The sequence below is a fragment of the Solanum pennellii genome, chromosome 5 (assembly GCF_001406875.1).
Source record: "Solanum pennellii chromosome 5, SPENNV200".
Lineage (NCBI taxonomy): Eukaryota > Viridiplantae > Streptophyta > Magnoliopsida > Solanales > Solanaceae > Solanum > Solanum pennellii.
Genome location: NC_028641.1, coordinates 39,530,581 through 39,553,382, shown reverse-complemented (window position 1 = coordinate 39,553,382; position 22,802 = coordinate 39,530,581). Strand labels below are relative to the sequence as shown.

General features: G+C 36.1%; 1 protein-coding gene and 2 pseudogenes across 3 annotated transcripts in view; all 3 read right to left on the bottom strand.

The window, feature by feature from the left end:
• Positions 1–3,077: 3,077 nt before the first annotated feature.
• Positions 3,078–3,676, bottom strand: LOC107019485 (annotated as a pseudogene).
• Positions 3,677–17,208: 13,532 nt separating this feature from the next.
• On the bottom strand, positions 17,209–20,809 carry LOC107019483 (annotated as a pseudogene).
• The window catches only part of LOC107020264, a 10,124-nt gene continuing 7,878 nt past the window's right edge, over positions 20,557–22,802 (bottom strand). For 2 of the 3 annotated variants that reach the window (XM_027917044.1, XM_027917045.1), the window contains exon 3: positions 20,557–21,854. In XM_027917044.1, the coding sequence (XP_027772845.1) occupies positions 20,858–21,310 (453 nt within the window). In that variant the 5' untranslated portion in view covers positions 21,311–21,854 and the 3' untranslated portion in view covers positions 20,557–20,857. Of the gene's footprint in view, positions 22,410–22,802 lie in introns of those variants that run through there. The other variant, XM_027917046.1, reaches the window with a different exon arrangement.

The following is a 22,802-nucleotide window of genomic DNA, read 5'->3' as shown; positions in this document are numbered from 1 at the left end:
ACCTTTGGCAAAAGAGATGGGTGACTTTTTAGAAAGAATTTGCAATCCTTTCTCGCTCATATGACCCATTCTTTTATGCCATAAATCTGCAGGATTTTCTTCGTGAGCCGCATTTAATTCACCTTGGCATATTTCTGCATTTTTCCTGTATAACGTGCCACGAGCAACTCCTTTTGCAATCACCAATGCCCCTTTGGTGAGTCTCCATTTTTTATTTGCAAAGTAGTTCTCATATCCATCTTGGTCCAAAGCAATTCCCGAGATCAAGTTCATCCGCAAATCAGGTACGTGGCGCACATCTTTCAACACTAATGTGCATCCAACATTTGTTTTTAAGCAAATGTCTCCGATCCCCGCAATCTTTGAGTAACTTGTGTTACCCATTTTCACATTGCCATAATCACTGGCTACATATCTGCAAAAAAGATATCTTACCGGTGTGGCATGATAAGATGCTGCTGTGTCGACCACCCATTCCTACTCTATACCTGCCAAGTGCATGCATTCTTCTTCCTCATTTATGAGGAGAACAACATCGTCATTATTTTGCACCATGGCAGCTATGTTGTCATCATTCTTCTGGCCGCTGCTTTCCCCTTTGCCCCTTTTTAGATTTGGACAATCTCTTTTGAAGTGTCCTTGTTGATCGCAATTGTAGCAATTTCTGGCCTTTGATTTTTATCGGACCTTGGACTTTCCACGAGCTCCGGATCTACCATAGTTACTTGAGCTCCTTTGGTAACTTCTGCCTCTACTTTCCGTGATGAGAGCCTGTCCGTGATTTTCAGGCCTTTTTCTCATCTTCTCATTAAGCAAAAGGGCTGATGTGACATCCTTCAACTCAATAGAGTCCTTACCATGTAAAATGGTTGTTGCTAAAGTATCGTAGGAAGATGGCAACGAGTTTAGGAGCACTATGGCTTTATCTTCATCCTCGATCTTTACTCCGAGGTTTGCTAGCTGCGTGATTAGTCCATTAAGTACATTTAAATGAGACAAAAAATTTGTACCTTCACCCATATGTAGCGCATATAACTGCTTCTTTAGGTACAATTTATTTGTCAGCGTTTTGGACATGTATAGATTTTCTAACTTTGTCCAAATGCCACATGCACTCTCTTCATCGATGATGTTATTAACTACATCATCTGTTAAGTGCAATCTGATTGTACTAGCAGCCTTTTCATCCATTTCTTCCCAATCCTCAAGTTTCATTGATTCGGGCTTTTTGGATTTACCGCCTAGTGCCTTGTGCAAACCCTGTTGGATGAGCAGGTCTTTCATCCTTCTCTGCCACGTTGAGAAACCGCTATCACCGTTGAATTTTGCTACCTCGTACTTTACTCCAGACATTTTCTTTTATTGAGTATTGTACAATAAGCTGCAAAAAATATTTCTGTAAATGAGCAGAACTTGTGCTCTGATACCAATTGTTGGGAATAAATCCGTAACAGAAATAATATTTGCGGTAATAAAGGCAACAAATGCAGACACAACAATACGGTTAATCAACGAGAATAAAAGAGAAAGAATGACACCAAGATTTTACGTGGAAACCCTCCTAAATAAGGGAAAAACCACGACCCGAGAGGAGCAACGAATATCAGTATAGTAAGGATTTTACACTTGTATGTCTGAGTAAAACTCCAAAGACCACTACACATTCAAAAGAAATAACACTCTTTTGATTTTTCCACCTCACTACAATACCGCTCACACTCTCTATTTTTCCTCACAGATTATTTTCTTCTGTGATGCCTCACTCTTCTTTTCTCTCCTTTGTAATTCTTTTTGGTGTGCTTAGAATGAAGAATTGTCCTCCCTTTTATAGAGAACAAATACACTACCCTCCAAATGTGCTATAGAAGAAAAAACAATTTTTTCTTCTTCATAGCTTACCAACTCTACCAAACTTTGAAATTGGCACAAAGTTATTCAAAGTTTGGTACATGGGGATGGACCTCACATGTTTGTGTGACCAACTGTATCTAAGTAGCGTCGATTTTCAAGTGCCATTTCACGGTCAATTGAGTTACAATTTTTTGCCTGTAGTGAGTGCTCACAAATCTAAAATTGCTCAAAATGTTCATGAAATTCAGGATTGAAACCAACAATAGTCGCAGAAGCTTCCACTCCTGGAAGAACAGATCGATTGATGATGTGCTAATTATCATATCGAGTCATACCATATGCATGATCCTTCTGGCACGTAAATTAAGCATGAGACAGAACTCCAGCAGATGTAGAACTTTGCATTCAATCTGACAGTGGATCAGGTTTGTCTTGTATGACTAATGAACTCCAGTTCTCTCTTTCCATCTTATCTTAATAGTAATCTGAAGCATCACTATTCTCTGCATTCAAGCTGTCAAGTGAAGCAACTTCCTTGTACAATATTTTCAATTAGAAATCTGAAGCATCACTATTCTCTGCACCCAGGAACAAAAAGCGAATCAAGGCACTATGATGGTGAGGTGTTTAACTCCAGAAAATTGCAAGAGGATGAGGTCATGGCAGCTTTGAAGTATGTATGTAGGCTGATATCTCACAAGTATAAGCCTGTGATGAGGCTAGACATTGTTCTCCCTGAAAGTAAAGAGAGTTGTCTAGTCACGTAAGGTTCCTTTACTAGCTGTTCTACATAGGTTACGTACATTGTGTTTGATTTATAAAGATGTATAGTAGTCTGGAAATGTAGCTTCCATTATATTGCTCATTTGAGTGACTAACTATTGAGGCTGCACTCTTTGTTTTGCCTCTTTAATATGAGGATCAGGGTTCCCCTTTCAACTAATAAAAGTTCAACACAATTATTATATTGTTAGATTGAAGCTTCCTCTTTCCTTGTCCTTTGAACACGTATGATAATCTCTCGTTTCTACGTTTCATGTTCTAGAACAAAGATCCATCAAAATGTGGTACATGTAAAATCTCGTCCAAACAAAAAGAATTGTTCAAGTTCAAAGCTACATCAAGCTTGCTTCTCAGGACAAAATTCGATCATGGGACATGGTTTCACTTACCTACACACAGACGTCTGGTAAAACATCAACAGTTTTGCTTGACGACAGCAACGTTCATCGTTGTTGACCTCTGGTGAAAGAGCTGTTATCTGCTGGTAATGTTGTGTCATCATTAGAACAGGTCACAGATGGCTCATCATTCTTGGCTGGTTTAGATTCTATGGCATCCGTATGAGGCCATTTGAAGCTACTAGCTTTTTATTTTGCTGACCTGAACATTTGAAATATAATCAGCATTTCCCTCACCATCTTGTTCTGGACCTATTTTTCGACCCCAAGTAGAAGGATTCCACGAGATAGTTCTTCCTACACGATAACTTGAACTTGGCCTTCTTATAGATCCAATTCTGAGCTAGACACAACAGCTAGAGAATGTCTGAGAGTTTTCATCATTTTGTTAGCAATTGAGAATCCAAGCTCTTTCATTGACCTGACCATGACGATAGAATCCTCTGAAGCTGCTGTGTGCCAAGTCACTTGACGAGATTTTCCCTCAATTTTTCTAGTGAGATTGATGAGGTTTGGCACTGCAGTGTGGGTATGCTGTTGAACATAGAAAAGCCCCGATGAGGGCTCGTTTGCAATGAACTTTATCATGTCCATCAACAACTCGGTTATCTCTACAAAGCCATCCAATGTTTAAACACATGCATTTTCTTGATGACGAAATGTTCTCCATCACTGGTAGTGTGAGAAAACAAATTAGACAGAGTTCTCAATAAACTATTCACAAGTTCTAAAATCGAAAATCTCTTCTGTATGTTAACAATGGGAAGAAGTTGGAACTCAGCGTAACATAGTAAACAACAACATACTCAGTGTAATCCGACAAGAATCGAGGTAAATACATTATGTACAAAATCGTGTGTTGTGTAATAGTATCAGGTAGTCCTTATCATTTTTAAAGGCAACAAATTGCTATTCTAAGGTCACACATTCAAACCTGCACCAAATGAACTAAGTCTAGTATTTTAAGTGGAGAAGGATAGAGGGGCAGACCCTTCATACCCCGGCTTCGAGGGCTGTGGTTAGTCCAAAGTGTCGTTTTCAGATGGATTTCCGACCATTAAACATTTACCTGAACATATATAATGTCTCTACAGATAGAAAATTTGAATTTGATACTGTGTGTAATGCACAATCTGAAAAAACAAACATGCTGTCATTAGTTGCATGAATTCTTTCAAATAAACTACAGATATCACATTCAGGCATAGGGGTCACAAAGTTGTATTAACAAATCCGCGTAACATTTTTTATTAATTATTCACAACTCAAAATTCTCAATCCTCCTCAAGTGTATCTTTGAATACAAAGACACTAAAAGGCTTACTTTCAATAGTCTATATGTTTGCATGATCTTTTTCATAATACATGTAAACTTAGAAAAAATGTCCTAAAACATAGAAATGAATTAACAAAAACTAAAGCCAGATTTTCTCATCTATCATGCAAAAAGGATCAATATTACTCTTCCTTATACTTTTCGTACAAAACTAATCTTGTGTTTCTGAAGTGGCTCATATAGGTGACGTCCAATCACACGTGACACTGACATTTTTCGCAAGATGGACACCACATAGCATGCCATCTCACTGCCCCAAACCCTCAATTTCTCCAAAATCCAAAATATTGAACGCGATGTAAATGAGAATTGGTTACGTAAAGACATAAAATTTAAATCATCCTAGTTAGAGAAACGCACCACTAGCCCTTGAATCATGAAAAATCTTATGAGAAAAAAATCAATGGAGGAACAGATTAGTACCCACATTGATTTATCAATAAAGTAATCATGTTTGTTCATTTTTTTTGTGATTGCATTTATTTTCTATCTCCTTTAAAATTTGTTGCATACACAAGTGTACATGGTTGCAAAAATAATGCAATGTCTCTTTCAGGATAGGTTTGTCCAACCCAAATGACTTATGATAAAATTATATTCAATTCAACTAAATTCATAAATTGAAGACATTGTTTTCATGAAACTCATCTTTTCTATCTATACTACAATTGCAAAAAATGAAACCTCAAAATTAGCTAAGAATGAACAACTTCAATTTTGGTGTTTAAACTATATAGGGCTAGCTCTACGGCTGCAATATGTTCGGAATTCATGTACACATTTTTTTTATGATTACTTACATTCATCAAATTACTTATTTATAGGTTTTATATTATGGTCATTATCTCTCGATCTCTAATCACCTACGTTAGTTGAATACCTAACTACATCTATGAGTGAGGATACGTAAACTCGACCGTGGAGCATTTATTTTTCATCCTATCTCTAAAGGAATTGCAGTGTTCGTTCGGCTGTTAACCCTAAACATGAATATAAACAAGTGGTATGCAAGAATAATCATACTCCCTGTATTCTTTGCTCTATCTACCTAGTCATCTCTCGAGTTCAAGAATAGACAATGAATTTATCTAAATGATAGTCAATCATGAATACTAACAAGAATACAAGATTAAATTTTATGATAACCAAATTAATCCATAGAAATCGATGTTCAACAATTAGTAAGATTTTTAGTCACTCATATCATATCATCATCATCATATCATATAATATAATATACATTTACTAGTAAATGAGCCGGCGCTTCGCGCGGTTAGAATATTCTTCTTTAAAATTTATTAGAATAGTACTTTTCTTGTATGTTGATGTTATAGTATTTTTATATAAATTTTTTTTTAAGAATATAGAGGTTAATCAATTCTAGTACACCATTTATTATATTAAAAGAAAGGCAAAATTAAAAATCATAACACTAATCGTAACACTGTTTTCGTTAGTATAAGATTATAAATTACATTCAAAATATTAAATACTTTATATATATATATATACACATACATACATACATATATATATATATATATATATATATGTATATATATATATATATGTATATATATATATATATATATATACACATGTGTATAACTAATGTGTTTATCAAGAGCAAAGGTTCCATAATTATATTATATACCATAGGTAATATGTAGTCATTGTGTGTTTGAAAATTAAAATGCAATCTTCTAAAATAAAATTTTTATATGTAATATTGTTATGATAGTGTCTTGGAATTGAAGTTGTGCACAAATAAAACATTAAGAATCCTTTAAAAGTATGAAAAAGAAGTAAGGGATAATCGGGTAAAAGTTTAAAAAAAATACTTTGGTGTGAGAGAATAGTCATCATTTTGTGTGATATAATTATAATTAATTGCTAGTTTTAATTCTATCATTTGACTTTCTATTTTTCTACTCCTATTAATGTTAACATTATTACGATAACAAAAAAATCATATAAATCTCTAGGCTTTATCTCTTGGAGAAGAAAAGATTTCTTTGAAACAATATTGTAAATAAATATATTTTGTAAAAAGTTATTTGTGAAGCTGTATAGTTGGATTTAAAAATAGTTTGTACTAACAAATACTTATAACAATCATATATTATTATAAGTGGGAAGATTTTGAGTTTAAAGTTAGATTACGAAAATACCCTTCACCAATTTTTTAAATTAAAAAATCTTTTACTAATTTTTAAAATTAAATCAATAATGACAAATAACTAGACCAAACACTTGATTAGATGTTACAACTTATCATTTTCCATTTCTAAATGAATTTGATTGTTAAAACTTTTTAGCTTCTACCATTAAACACATTCATGCACAAACCTTTCATGTACTTAATTTCTCCCTTTATAAATTGAATAAAAAATATTAATCCACCACACTTTGATTTCATCATCTAATAGTTCTTTAAGGAGTATTTTTTCATTGGTCACTATTTTTCTTATTGAACAAGAAGTCCTTGAACTCTCCTTGGGCCTGTTGATCGGCTTGGAGTTCCATATCTCTAAAGAGTAACTGCTAGCGCGCAACGGCTTAACTTGACGTAGATTTGTGCCTTCGTTCATTTTTATTTTCATGGTTGTTGGAGAAACACATAATCTAATAGTTCTTGTAATATTTTTTTATTAGTCACAATTTTTCTTATTGGTTTGTGTCCTTCATTCACTTTATTTTTTATTTTTAATGATTGTTGGAGTATTTATGTCCCAAGAAATTTCAACCTTGGGGCTTAGTTCTAGACTTAAAAGTTGTTCATCATTCACCAAAAAAATTATTGATATTTAAGTTTTAGGAAAAAGTAAACACTAAAAAAAGTTTATTTTATATGCACAAAAAGACATATAGGAGTACGTCAGACAATGTTGAACAATTTTATATCTTGGGCATATATAAATTATTACAGTAACAGAGGTCAAACGTGCAAGACACGTTTCCAGAACTAGTAACTTTACAAAAACATAAACAACAAAGTTTAAAACCTATAGTAAAAACAACAATTAATATTATAACCATAAATTAATGACTATATAAAAATTCATACCAGAATATGTAACAAAAGAATGAAAAAAATTGAGCCCAATGAATGTAAAGTGTGTCCTTGTTAGTGAGTCACTCAACAGTAGGAAAATACACAACTATTTAATTATTCATAAAAGAAGTTTTGGATCAAATATTTAACTGTGCAGAATAAGAATTAAGAATTTTTCGTTATTTTAAAATGAAAGGAAATCCCTCTATTTATACCCAACAATGGGTAGTGTGAACAAATGCTAATTGTGCCTTACTGAAAAGGTCATAACTCTTCTAAACTGTCACAACTCTTTGAAAAAGTTAATGTAACACCCAAAGCCAAAACAGACCAAAAAATAGATTTTTAGAAAAAAATCTGCAGGTGCTACCAACGGTGGCATCGACGGACCTTAGCCTGAACCACGGTCCATCGTGCACAACCGTCGATGGGATCAGAACCTCCCAAAAATTTCAGCCTAGAAAAAAAATTGGTGAAGTCTTTGACGACGGACGAACTTACGCGCCGTAGGTCAGACGATAGTCCGTTGACTGTCGATCAAAACTCCCATCAAACACTCTCTGACAAGAACTACAGATGACCAGCAGAGTCTGTAGGTGGAAAATTTGCAGATAGTTAAGGGAAAATGTAGTTGGGTCAACTTCAAATGGTCATATCTCTTAGCACAAACTGAATTAGGTCTTCCATAACCTACCCATAGATAGATAATTCAATTATCTTTCCATAGCCACCTACATTTCTAAAATCAGACCTCTGAGTAACAAGTTATGCCCATTTTAGTAAAGGCCTGTCGAACAGGCCCTCACGAAGGGGCGTCATGCAGACAACGGACCGTCAATCCTGGCCGTCGTTTGGAGTGACAGCAACTTTCCCAGGTGTCTTTTTCACCTTTCTCACTCCATTTAAACCCTAAGTTACGTCGTTTTAACCCTAAATCATCAGATTTTAGTCAGTTTAAGCCTAGATACATAACTAAAACATATTAAAGTCAAATTATTAAATCAAAACCTAGAAAATTAGAAGCAAGAGAGGAGAAAAAGCTCAAAAACCCTAGTTCAAGAATGCCACAAGCTCCAGCAGTTCTAGCCTCAAAACTTAAAGTATTTTTCATCACCAGGTATGTGGGATTTCACTAGTGGGTTCCTTTCACCCATTGGGTCCCTAGTTTTCAGTCAGATTCTTGATTCACATATTATGATTAAACTTAGGGTTTCTAGAACTTTGTTAGAACTTCATGAATTTATTACATATATGTTCCAAATCAGATTATCATATTATTACTTTGATTATTGCATGAATTTCAGAACCCTAGCTTTTTATTTCTTTAGTTCCTGAATTACACATGCTAGGTCAGATATTTCAGACACTTCAGATATACATGCCTCAGTTATAAATGCATAATTACCTGATTAATTATTTCATTCTCAATTTGCATGTTCAGTTTCGAGCTATCTAGTATTTACAGAAATTCAGACATAAACAATAAATTTACAAAATTTATTGGGAGTAGCATAATACCAAGTTGGACTAGGGTTTAGCGTACCCAAATAGTCCCAAAACTACTAGCCAAGTAGGTTGTACGTCTCCTCTGTGGGCAGTCAGTTTAGTGGTCACGCCAGCATGCCTTTATACCTTTGGCAGGGTATATTGGGTCCTCTCGATGGGCCGTATACATCGGACTCCATATTTAGATCATGTGGTTTTATTAACGGTTATTAGTAGCTCCACAGATCAGTCAAACTCTATACATTGACCATTTATCAGTACATTAATTATTCAGTTTTAGCATGTTATAAATTGGTCATTGCATCTAGTTAGCTCAGAATTCAATTTATCATGTCAGATTATTATACTTGCTTTTATACTTGTTCAGTTATGTTTTATTTCAGCTTTACTCTATACTACATGCTCAGTACCTTTCAAGTACTGACGCATACGTGCGCTACATCTTGTCGTGTTGTAGGTTCAGGTTCTCAGCATCCAGATCACGCATAGATCAATTTCCCGATCTTTAGTTCAGCAGATTCACTGGTGAGTCCTCATTCTCCGAGGACAACAGTCATCAGTTTCATTTCAGTCTTTAGACATTTAGTTCCAGTTTTGCTAGATTTAGCTGGGGCTTGTCCCAGTATTTCTATTCCAGTTTAGAGGCTTATTTCAGACATAGTTAGATTCAGCATAGTATTGAGTTAATATTTCTTTTGTATTAAACTCATTCTTTTCAAATATCTCAGTTATAGAATATGGGTATTCCCCATCTTTTCATTTTAAGTATGATTTAGCTTCCGCAACAGTTTATTATCTTTAGTATGCTCATGATTATGCCAGTAGGGTTAGCTTGGGATCACTTGTCGTCCTAGGTTCCGTGTCCGCGTCTCGGGGGTAGCTCGGGGCATGACAAAACTTGGTATTAGAGCACTAGGTTCAAGGGTCCTAGTATGTCTGAAAAAGCCGCACTAAGTAGAGTCCTTTTCATGGGTGTGAAGTGCACCACATCTAATGATAGTGAGGCTATGAAGTGTTTTAGGAAAAACTTCACCTTCTTGTTACTCTTATCATATGTAAGGTATGATTTTATTCCATTCTAACTCGACGTTGAGCGCTTAAGATCATGACTTCTCGTAGAGCTTAGGCACATAATGCTAACACAGTTCCTCTAATACCGGATAAGGAAGTTCAAATGCAGAATTTCAGAAAGCCAATTCAGCTTTTGGTTAAGAGTATGACCAACCAGAACAATCAGCAGGTTCTAATTTCTATTAATAGAATTGATCGATCAATGACAGCCAAAGTTTGTGATTTTGTAAGGATGAATCCGTCTAAGTTTTTAGGGTCGCATGTTGGTATGGACCCACATAAGTTCATTGATGAAGTTAAGAAAATATTTTGTGTGATGTTAGTAACTGGTAGTGATAGGTGAGATTGGCATCCTACAAATTCAAGGATGTGACTCACATGTGGTTCACTTAGTGGAAAGACAACAGAGATGACTTTGCCTTTTGTAACTCAGTATAGAATTCCAATTCAATGTCATTGCAAAAACTCTCTTAGAACTTTTCTCAGTCTCTACTCCAATTGGTGACACAGCTATAGCTAGACGGGTATACAAAAATTGCCTTGTCACAATATCTCGGAAGTCACCTCAGTAGATCTAGTAGAGTTAGATATGGTAGACTTCGATGTCATTCTAGGCATGGATTGGTTATACTCATGTTATGACTAGTCGATTATAGAACTAGGATTGTTCGTTTTCAGTTTCCAGAAGAACCAATCTTAGAATGGAAGGGTAGTAGCTTAGCGCTTATGGGTCGATTTATTTCTTACCTTAAGGCCATAAATATGATATCTAAGGGTTATATCTATCATCTAGTTTGGGTTAAGGATTCTAGCCTTGAAACCCCAACTCTTGAGTCAGTTCCAGTAGTCTGTGAATTTCCAGAAGTATTTCCAGAAGATCTTGCCGGTGTCCCTCTCGAAAGGGAAATCGACTTTGAAATTTATCTCCTTCCAGATACCCAGCCTATTTATATTCCTCCTTACAAAATGGCTACAGCAGAGCTTAAGGAATTGAAAGAGCAATTGGAAGACCTTCTAGATAAGGGTTTCATCAGACCTAGTATTTCACCATGGGGTGCACCAGTATTGTTCGTAAAGAAGAAAGATGGTTCTCTCATAATGTGCATTTACTATATACAGTTGAACAAGGTCACAATCAAGAATAAGTATACCATCCCCAGGATTGATGATTTGTTTGACCAACTTCAGGGTGCTAGTCATTTCTCAAAGATAGAATTCAGATCGGGTTATCATCAACTTAGAGTTAGATATAGTGACATTCCGAAAATAGCCTTCAAAACTCGGTATGGTCATCATGAATTTGTAGTTATGTCGTTTGTACTAACCAATGCTCCTGCAACTTTCATGGATTTGATGAACAGAGTGTTCAAACAGTACTTAGACTTGTTCGTTATCGTCTTCATCGATGATATCCTCATTTACTCTAGAAGTGAGGAAGAACATGCAAGTCATTTAAGAGTTGTTCTGCAGACTCTCAAATATCTCCAGTTATTCTCTAAGTTTAGTAAATGTGAGTTTTGGTTGCAATCCGTTGCTTTCCTTGGTCACATTATATCTAGCGAAGGGATCCGCGTAGATTCATAGAAGATAGAAGCAGTGAAACAATGGCCCAGACCTACCTATGCTACAAATATCAAAGGTTTCTTAGGTCTAGCAGGTTATTACAGAAGGTTCGTGGAAGGATTTTCATCCATAGCCTCACCATTGACTAGGTTTACTCAAAAGATGGTCAAGCTCCAATGGTCAGATAATTGTGAGAAAAGCTTCGTAGAATTGATAACTAGATTGACTACATCTCCTGTCTTGACTCTACCAGAGGGTTGAGATAGTTATGTGATCTATTGTGATGCATCCAGAGTTGGACTTGGTTGTGTATTGATGCAAAGAGAAAAGGTTATAGCTTATGTCTCTAGACAACTTAAGGTGCATGATAAGAACTATCCAACTCATGACCTCAAGCTTGCAGCAGTGGTGTTTGCACTCAAGATATGAAGTCATTACTTGAATGGTGTTCATGTAGATGTGTTCACCGATCATAACAACTTTCAGTATGTGTTCACCCAGAAAGAGTTGAATCTTCATCAGAGGATATGGCTTGAGTTCCTTAAGAATTATGATATGGGTGTGCATTATCATCCTGGAAAGGCGAATGCATTAGCTGATACTCTTAGTAGATTATCTATGAGTAGTGCAGCCCATGTTGAGGAAGAAAGAAAGGAGCTAGTGAAGGATGTTCACAAGCTTGCTCGCTTGGGAGTTCTCCTTATGAGCATATTAGACAACGGTGTAAAAGTTCAGAATGGGGCATAATCGTCTTTGGTAGTGAAGGTTAAGGAAAAGCAAGACAGTGATCCGATCTTGCTTGAACTAAAAGGTGCAATCCACAATCAGAGAGTGGAGGTTTTCTCCCAAGGGGGAGATTGTGTACTTCGCTACCAAGGTAGATTGTGTGCTCCTGATGTGGGCGAGTCGAGGCAGCATATTCTTGCAGAAGCTCATAACTCCAGGTATTCTATTCATACAGGTGCTACTAAGATGTACCGCGATCTGCGGAAAGTCTATTGATGGAATGGCATGAAGAGGGATAGAGCAGACTTTGTGAGTAAGTACCCCAATTACCAGCAAGTCAAGGTAGAACACTAGAAACCAGGAGGTATCACTCAAGAGATCGAATTCCTACTTGGAAGTCGGATGTGGTCAATATGGATTTCATCACAGGGTTTCCTCATACTCGCAGACAACAACATGACTCAATTTGGGTGATAGTTGATAGGATGACTAAGTCTTCTCGCTTTTTGGTGGTCAAGACTACATATTCGACAGAGGACTATGCTAAGCTTAACCTTAATGAAATTGTGAGGTTGCATGGGTTTCCTTTGTCTATCATCTCATATAGAGGTCCTCAGTTTACCTCTCATTTTTGGAAGTTATTTCAGAAAGGTCTTGGTACTCAAGTTAACCTTAGTACCACATTTCATCCACAGACGGATGGGCAGGCAGAGCGTACACTTCAGACCTTATAGGATATGTTGAGAGCTTGTGTGATAGATTTCAAAGGTAGTTGGGATGATCACCTTCCTCTTATTGAGTTTTCCTACAATAATAGCTACCATTCCAGCTTTCAAATGGCCTCTTACGAGACTTCATATGGGCGTAGATGTAGATCTCCTGTTGGTTTGTTTGAAGTAGGTGAAACATCTTTGATAGGGCCAGATTCAGTCCTTTATGCTATGCAGAAAGTGCAACTCATTAGAGATAAACTTAAGACAACCCAAAGTCGTCAGAAATCTTACGCAGATGTTAGGAGAAGGGAACTAGAGTTCCAAGTTGATTATTGGGTTTTTCTGAAAGTCTCACCTATGAAAGGGGTGATGAGATTCGGAAAGAAAGGGAAGCTCAGTCCAAGATAAGTAGGCCCTTACAAGATCTTGAAAAGAGTTGGCAATGTTGGCATATGAGTTAGAGTTTCCAGCACAATTAGCAGCAGTGCATCCGGTCTTCCACATTTCACTCTTGAAGAAGTGTGTGGGTGATCCAGCCTCTGTTCTGTAGTTCCATTAGAGAGTGTGGCGGTGAAAGATAGTCTTCCATATGAGAATGTACTAGTTGAGATTCTTGACTGTCAGGTTAGAAGGTTGATAAACAAAGAAGTCGCTTCAGTCAAGGTTTTGTGGAGGAGTCATTCCTTAGAGGGAGCTACTTGGGAAGTAAAAGCAGCCATGAAAGCCAAGTATCCTTACCTCTTTCCTTCTGATTCCACTCCAGCTTGAGGTAATAGTTTCTCTTCAGTTTTATAGTCATTCATGCGTAAATTCAGTTTTAGAATCATGTTTCCTCAAATTATACTTGCATTTTCAGCGTAATTGCGTGTACTCAGAACTCAATTCAGTCAGAAACTTAGTTCTGAGCGTTTAGTAGTAGGGTATGCAATACTCTCCCTCTTCAGCTAGTTTAGTCTTCATTCGAGGACGAATGTTCCCAAGGGGGAGATAATGTAACACCCCGTAGCCAAAACAGACCAAACACCAGCTTTTTAGAAAAAAATCTACAGGTTCTACCAACGGTGGCATCGACGGACCGTAGCCTGAACCACGGTTCGTCGTGCACAACCGTCGATGGGATCAGAAACTCCCAAAAACTTCAGCCTAGGAAAAGAAATTGGTTAAGTCTTGGACGACGGATGGATTTACGATCCATAGGTCAGACGATGATCCGTAGTCTGTTACCTCGATTAATACTCCCTTCAACCACTCTCGGACAAGAGCTACAGATGACTAGCACGGTCCGTTGGTGGAAATTTTACAGACAGTTAAGGGGAAATGCAGTTGGGTCAACTTCAAATGATCGGAAATCATATCACAAAATGAATTAGGTCTCTGATGACCTACCTACAGATAGATAGTTGAATTATCTTTCCATAGCAACCGACCTTTCTAAAATCAGACCTTCGAGTAAAAAGTTATGCCCATTTTAGTAAAGGTCTGTCGAACAGGCCCTCACGACGGAGTGTCAGTCCTGGCCGTCGTTTGGCCTGACAGCAACTTTCCCAGGGGTCTTGTTGATCTTTCCCACTCCGTTTAAACCCTAAGTTACATCGTTTTGACACTAAATCATCAGATTTTAGTCATTTTAAGCCTAGATATATAACTAACATATATCCAAGTCAAATTATTAAATCAAAACCTAGAAAATTAGAAGCAAGAGAGGAGAAAAAACTCATAAACGCCACAAGCTCCAGCAGTTCCAGCCTCAAAACTTAAGTATTTTTTTCGTGGATTATATCACCAGGTATGTGGTATTTCACTAGTGGGTTCCTTTCACCCATTGGATCCCTAGTTTTCAGTCAGATTCTTGATTCACATATCATGATAAAAGCTAGAGTTTCTAGAACTTTGTTAGAACTTCATGAATTTATTACATATATGTTCCAAATTAGATTATCATGTCATTACCTTTATTATTGCATGAATTTCAGAACCCTAGCTTTGTATTTCTTTAGTTCTTGAATTACACATGCTAGGTCAGATATTTCAGACACTTCAGATATACATGCCTCAATTATAAATGCATAATTACCAGATTAATTGTTGCATTCCTTATTTGCATGTTCAGTTTTGAGCTATCCAGTATTTAAAAAAATTCAGAGATAAACAGTAAATTTACAGAATTCATTGGGAGTAGCATAATACCGAGTTGTACTAGGGTTTAGCATACTTAAATAGTCCTAGAATTACTATCCAAGTAGGTTGTAAGTCCCCTATGTGGGCAATCAGTTTAGTGATCACGCAAGCATGTCTTTATACCTTTGGCAGGGTATATAGGGTCCTCTCGTGGGGCGTATACATCGGACTTCACATTTAGGTGATGTGGTTTTATTGTCAGTTATTAGTAGCTCCCACAGATCAGTCAGACTCTATGCATTGACCATTTATCAGTATATTTAGTACTCAGTTTTAGCATGTTATAAATTGGTCAATGTATCTAGTTAGCTCAGAATTCAATTTATCATGTCAGATTATTCTACTTGTTTTTATGCTTGTTCAGTTATATTTTATTTCAGCTTTACTCTATACTACATGCTCAGTACCCTTCATGTACAGACGCATACGTGTGCTAAATCTTCTCGTGATGTATGTTCAGGTTCTCAGCATCCAGATCACGCATAGATCGATTTCTCGATCTCTAGTTCAGCAGATTCAGTGGTGAGTCCTCATTCTTCCAAGACAATAATCATGAGTTTCATTTCAGTCTTTAGTCATTTAGTTTCAGTTTTTGCTAGATTTAGCTGGGCTTGTCCCAGTATTTCTATTCCAGTTTAGAGGCTTATTTCAGACATAGTTAGATTCAGCTTAGTATTGAGTTAATATTTCTTTTGTATTAAGATCATCCTTTTCAAATATCTCAGTTATAGAATATGGTTATTCCTCATCTTTTCATAAAAAGTATGATTTAGCTTCCGCAACAGTTTATTATCTTTATTATGCTCATGATTATGTCAGCAGGGTTAGTTTGAGATGACTTGTGGTCCTAGGTTCCGTGTCCACATCTCAGGGGTAGCTCAGGGCGTGACATTTAACTTTTCAAAAAGGTCACGACCTCTCATATAAGTCGTAACTCTTCGTAAAAGTCATAACTTTTCGTAAAAAATTACTACTTTTCAATAAAAGACTTAACTTTTCATAAAATGACAACTTTTCATGAAAGGTTATTCGATTCTAGTTTATCATTTGTTATATTAAAAGAAAAGGCAAAAGTAAAAATCATAACACTATTTTGTCCAATTATACATAATTTCATTTTACCATGGTTACATAGTGTCTTTTATTAGATAGTCAACAAAATATTTTCTCAATTTTCTTCTTTGCAAATTTTGTCAGTATAACACTATAAATTACATTCAAAATATTAAATAATTTTTAAGAATATATGTATAGCTATTGTTTTTATCAAGAAAAAAGGTTGCATAATCATATGATATACGAATAAGTAATAAGTAGTCATTATGTATTTTAAAATTAAAATGCAATCTTCCAAAATCTAAATTATATTTGTAATATAGTTATGATAGTATTTGGAGTTGAACTTGTGGACAAACAAAACATTAAGGATCCTTGAAAAGAATGAAAGAAAAGGGAATGACAAAAAAATTTGAAAGAAATACTTTGGTATGAGAGAATAGTCATTATTGTATATCATATAATTATACTTAATTGCTAGTTTTAATTCTACCATTTGACTTTCTATTTTTTTTGCTCCTTTTAGTATTAACATTATTAACACTAACAAAAATTCATATAAACTATTAGTCTTGATCTCTTGGAGAAGAAAATATTTCATTAGAGAATGTTGTAAATAAATGTGATATGGGAGGGTATCACTGCCTTTTGCTGGTGGAAATGGAAGTTTAGTTCACGTACTTGCTGAAAATGTGCCTGTTATTTTTGAAAAAAATTATGTATGACATTCGTTACGATAGAGATAGTGTGTAGGTGATTACCATGGGACAATTATTTGAGGGAGATATGACATTGTGCACTGTTCCTCTCAGAGTTTTGAGGAGTGGTTCTACCACGTTCATTCCAGAGTGGCCTCAGCAAAAGCGAGACACAATAAAAAGATTGTGTTTTTGACTATTAAACAAGGTTGCATTGTTATTCCCCTATGAGTTTTGGGAATAACAATGCAACCTTGTTTAACAGTTTTTAAACCTAATCTTTTGCTGAGGCTGCTCTGGGAATGAACGGGATAGAACCACTCTTCAATACTCCGAGAGGAACAATGCACAATGTCATATCTCCCTCAAATAATTGCTCCACAATAATCACCTTCACACTATCTCTACCATAACTAATGGCATACACAGTTTTTTCAAAACTAATAGGCATATTTTCAGCCAGTGCATGAACTAATCTTCCATTTCTACTGGGCAAGAAGAAGTGATCCCCTCCCGTATCATAGGGGTCATCTTGGTACCAAAATGCTAAGGAAAGATTTGAAAGCAAACCTGCATTTGCATATTCCAGATTTTTCAGATGTCAATTAAACAAGCTCATCTCCTCATCATTCATCGCAACACTTAAGTCCTTTCGCAAAGTCTCTAATGCCTCTCCAGGAGAATAAGGAGATAATTCTTCCCTGACCTTGCTTGCCTTTTCCAAAAGATTATAATAAGCAGCCTCCACTTTTTTATCCAAATAATCGTCTATGGGCTTTCCATCAACACAATATAGTGGACATTGGTCTATCGACGTATGAAGTGTATAAGACAATTCTCGAGCCAACAAAACAAGTGAATTTCCTAATGTACTTGTCAAAACACTCCCTCCTAAGTCAGCAACTGCTACTTTATTCCCTCCTTCCATCTTTTTCGTATGCACCCTTCCACCTGCACGCATTCGTCCCTAAAAAACAATTACCTGAAATCCAAATAAAATTAGTTGCCTTGCAACCGCAAGACCAACAAGCCCTTCCCTGATAATAATCACTATTCCCTTACTCGTCCTAATTGGAATATTGTACTTAATTGCCAATGCCACCAAAAATTAACATATTTGTACGATACAAGTACTTATATGCAAAATCTAACAACTCACTACATCGTTCAGGTATAACATAACCAAACATATCCTTTTGTCAGTCAAGTGGACACATTTTCAAGACATTTCGTAATAATTTGATTTCACATTTAAAAAAATTAGTTATATTGATCTATCCCGCCAACTACAGTAACAACCCCACCTTCAATTTCTTCATCCTTTAATGAGTCGGACAGAAATCCAGCCGTTAACGAACTAAAGCCTCAGAATTTTACTCTTTGTTTATACAAATAATCTCATCTAAAACAAGTTTCTTTCTCGAATTCCTACTTTTAACCACTTTAGAATCAACATTTCTATTAGCAAAATTAGAACTTTTCACTTGAGTTTTGCTAATTTTACCTGACGAAGATGAAGACACCAATGCAGATTGTTCCTAGTTAGTATTACCGAGAGAATCATTGGATACCTGATTTAAACACTGTTTACTTTGTGATCTACCTCCTCTTCTATTCATGACAATAGATGAAAATGATTCAGGATTAAACTGAATTTAGGGGTAGGGTTAGAATTTGGAATTGAACTGAACTTGAAAGTGAAATTTTTGGGTTTAAGTTAGGCAAGTGATTTGGGAATAGGAGAGGAATTTTGTTGATCCAAATTCGAGCATTAATGATAAGTTTGGGGTCACTGGCTCTACTTCTACCCATCTGAATCCTAATGTTTGAAGGAATAATATTGGCTAATGGTAGCACTATCCATGCTTCAAGTACTTTTGAATATAGCACGGGTACATGCGCTTCGTCATTTGGCGCAAATCATGGTGGTTGGTAAAATCCGTTATGGTGGGAGCAGAAACTCTATATTTCTTAGCTCTTCTATGGTAATTATCTTTATGCCATTTTTATCTTTCCTCAATTAAATCCTACAACTTTTAAGCTTCTATATAATATATTTTGTATGATTGTGTTCTAATAGCCCATCTTAAAACCACCTAGATTTATATATTAGAGATGTTTTTGACTCAAATGTACTCGAGCAGTTGCGTTAGGCCAAGTAGGCGTTCTTGGTCAATTTCCAAGCATATCTCAGATAATAGAAGCTTCAGTCCTCTGTTTGATTTGCTTCCATATAAGGCTTTAACATTCTGCTCAACTGCTCAAGATGACGGAGAACTTTCTGCCTCTGCATAACGTCTTTCTTTGCCGATATCTTCAAAGGATATTTATCCTCATTGTGTAAGTGAACTTGAAGTTCTACTCAGAATGATCGGTTGAACAAACATTTATGTTGCTGGGATCATTGGTCTATCTGAAAGCATTACACTATCACAGAACCAGCTCGTCAAGTTCCTTCAATCTGTTCAATAGTTTTAAGGTCAAAATTCCCATAGATGAATATATTGATGTTAACTTAGTTCTATTAGAACCCGTGTTCTGTAAAATACAGTGTTTTTTTAATACTAACTGAAATGGCACAGGACCGTATATAAGTCTCACTGTTTGTGTTTGTGTTTATATGTGTGATCAAGTGTACATGTATGCATGTGTTTTCATCGCTGAAGCTGGATTAACTGTATGTGTATGTATGTGTTTTGAAAGCAGAAGTTGGATGTATGCCGAAACTGTACCTAAGTAGTGTCGCTTCTCCAGTGCCATTTCTTGGTCAACTAAGTTACTGTTTTTTGCCTACAGTGAGTGCTCACAAATCCATATTTCTCAAAATGGTCATGAAATTCAGGATTGAAACAACAATAGTCGCAGAAGCTTCCACTCCTGGAAGAAGGGATCGATTGATGATGTGCTAATTCCTATCGAGTCATACCATATGGATGATCCTTCTTGCACGCGCATTAAGCATGAGACAGAACTGCAGCATATGCAGATATTGCATTCAAGCTGACAGTGGATCAGATTTGTCTTGTATAACTAATAAACTTCAGTGCTCTCTTTTCATCTTAACTTAATAGTTATATTCAGATACTTATTTATGTTTGTCATGTGAAGAAACTTCCTTGTACAATATTTTCAATTAGAAATCTGAAGCATCACTATTCTCTGCACCCTGGAACAAAAAGCTAGTCAAGGCACTACCGATGGTGAGGTGTTCGACTCCATGAAATTGCTAGAGGATGAGGTCATGGTAGCTTTGAAGTATGTATGTAGGCTGATATCTCACAAGTATAAGCCTGTGATGAGGCTAAATATTGTTCTCCCTGAAAGTGAAGAGAGTTGTCTAGTCGCGTAAGGTTCCTTTACTAGCTGTTCTACATAGGTTAACGTACACTGTGTTTACGTTATAAAGATGTATAGAAGTCTGGAAATGTAGCTTTCATTATATTGTTCATTGAGTGACTACTATTCAGGCTGCAGTCTTTGTTTTGCCTCTGTAATATGAGGATCAGGGCTCCCATTTCAAGTAATAAAAGTTCTACACAATTATTATATTGTTAGATTGAAGCTTCCTCTTTCCTTGTCCTTTGAACACGTATGAAATCTCTCGTTTCTACGTTTCATGTTCTAGAACAAAGATCCATCAAAACGTGGTATATGTAAAATCGCGTCCAAACAAAAAGAATTGTTTCAAGTTCAAAGCTACATCAAGCTTACTTCTGGGGACAAAATTCGATCATGGGAGATGGTTTTTCATGTTTTCACTTACTTACACACATACGTCTTGTAAAACAAACATCAGTTTGGCTTGAGAACAGCAACCTTTCATCGTTGTTGACCTCTGATGCAAGAGCCGTCATCTGCTGGTAACGTCGCGTCATCATTAGAACAGGTCACAGATGGCTCATCATTCTTGGATGGTTTAGATTCTAGGCATCCATATGAGGCCATTTGAAGCTACTAGCTTTTTCTTTTGATGACTTGAAAACATGTGAAATATAATCAGCATTGCCCTCACCATCTTGTTCTGGACCTGTTTTTCGACCCCAAGTAGCAGGATTCAACGGATAGTTCTTCCTAATACGGTAACTTGAACATGGTCTTCTTAAAGATCCATTTCTGAGCTTCGTCTCAGACACAACAGCTAGAGAATGTCTGAGAGTATTCATCATTTCGTTAGCAATTGAGAATCCACTCTCTTTCATTGACCTGACCATGACGATAGAATCCTTTGAATCTGCTGTGTCCAAAGTCGCTTGACGAGATTTTCCATCAATTTTGCTAGTGAGATTGATGAGGTTGGGCACTGCAGTGTGGGTATGCTGTTGAACATAGAAAAGCCCCACTGAGGGGTCGTTTGAAATGAACTTTATCATGTCCATCAACGACTCAGTTATCTCTACAAAGCCATCCACCGTGGAAAACACATGTATTTTCTTGATCACGAAATGTTCTCCATCACTGGAAGTGTGAGAAAACAAATTAGACAGAGTTCTCAATAAACTATTCACAAATTCTAAAACCGAAAATATCTTCTGTATGTTAACAATGAGAAGAAGTTAGCGCTCAGCGTAACATTGTAAACAACAACATACCCAGTGTAATCACACAAGAATCGAGGTAAATATATTCTGTACAAAACCGTGTGCTATGTGTAACAGTATCAGGTAGTCCTTATCATTTTTAAAGACAACAGATTGCTAATCTAATGTCACACATTCTAACCTGCACCAAATGAACTAAGTTTAGTATTTTTAAGTGGAGAAGGATAGAGGAGCAGACCCTTCATACCCGAGCTTTGAGGGCTGTGGTTTTCCAAAGTGTCATTTTCAGATGGATTTCAGACCATTAAACATATACCTGAACGTATATCATGTCTGTACAGAAAGCAAATTTGAAGTTGATACACAGTGCGTAATGCACAATCTGAAAAAACAAATATGCAGTCATTAGTTGCGTGAACTCTTCCAAATAAACTACAGATATCACATGACTGTCATTCAGGCATAGGGGTCACAAAGTTGTATTAACAAATCCGTGTAATATAATGCAATGTCTCTTTGAAGATAGGTTTGTCGAACCCAAATGACTTATGATCAGATTATATTCAATTCAACTAAATCCATAAATTGAAGACATTGTTTTCATGAAACTCATCTTTTCTATCTATACTACAATTGCAAAAAGTGTAAACTCCAAATTAACTAAGAATGAACAACTTCAATTTTGGTGTTTAGACTATATAGGGCTAGCTGCACGCTGCAACTTGTTAGGAATTCATGTACACATCTTTTTCATGATTACTTACATTCATCAAATTACTTATTCATAGGGTCGATATTATGATTATTATCTCTCGATCTCTAATCACTTACCTTAGTTGAATACCTAACTACATCTATGAATTAGGATACACAAACTCAACTGTGGATCATTTAGTTTTTATCCTATATCTAAACCAATCTCAGTGTTCTTTCGGGTGTTAATTGTTTCCAATCTGTGTTATAAAATCAGAAATTACTGGTTCTAATAAATCATTCAGAAACACGAAGTAACTGAGAATTTTTATAACCAGTAAATAAGATGAACAGAAATAAAATAATTTAATCTGTAAAAACGTACCAGAATCTGGAATACTCTTATTGAAAATTTAGGAAGAAAATCAAGTCCACTGAATTCACAGTGTCCCCTTAAGGAAATTATTCCCCTCTAGTATCCGAGGTTTGATTTGGAATATAACCTCCCAGGGTAAAATGATTTTAATCAGTAGAGTATAGATACCAAAAACTCTACTGTCAGCGAATCAATCCACAGCAGGAAAGTACACGAAGAAAAAATGTGATTTTAAGAAGAAGGAAGATCAGAAAATTCGTT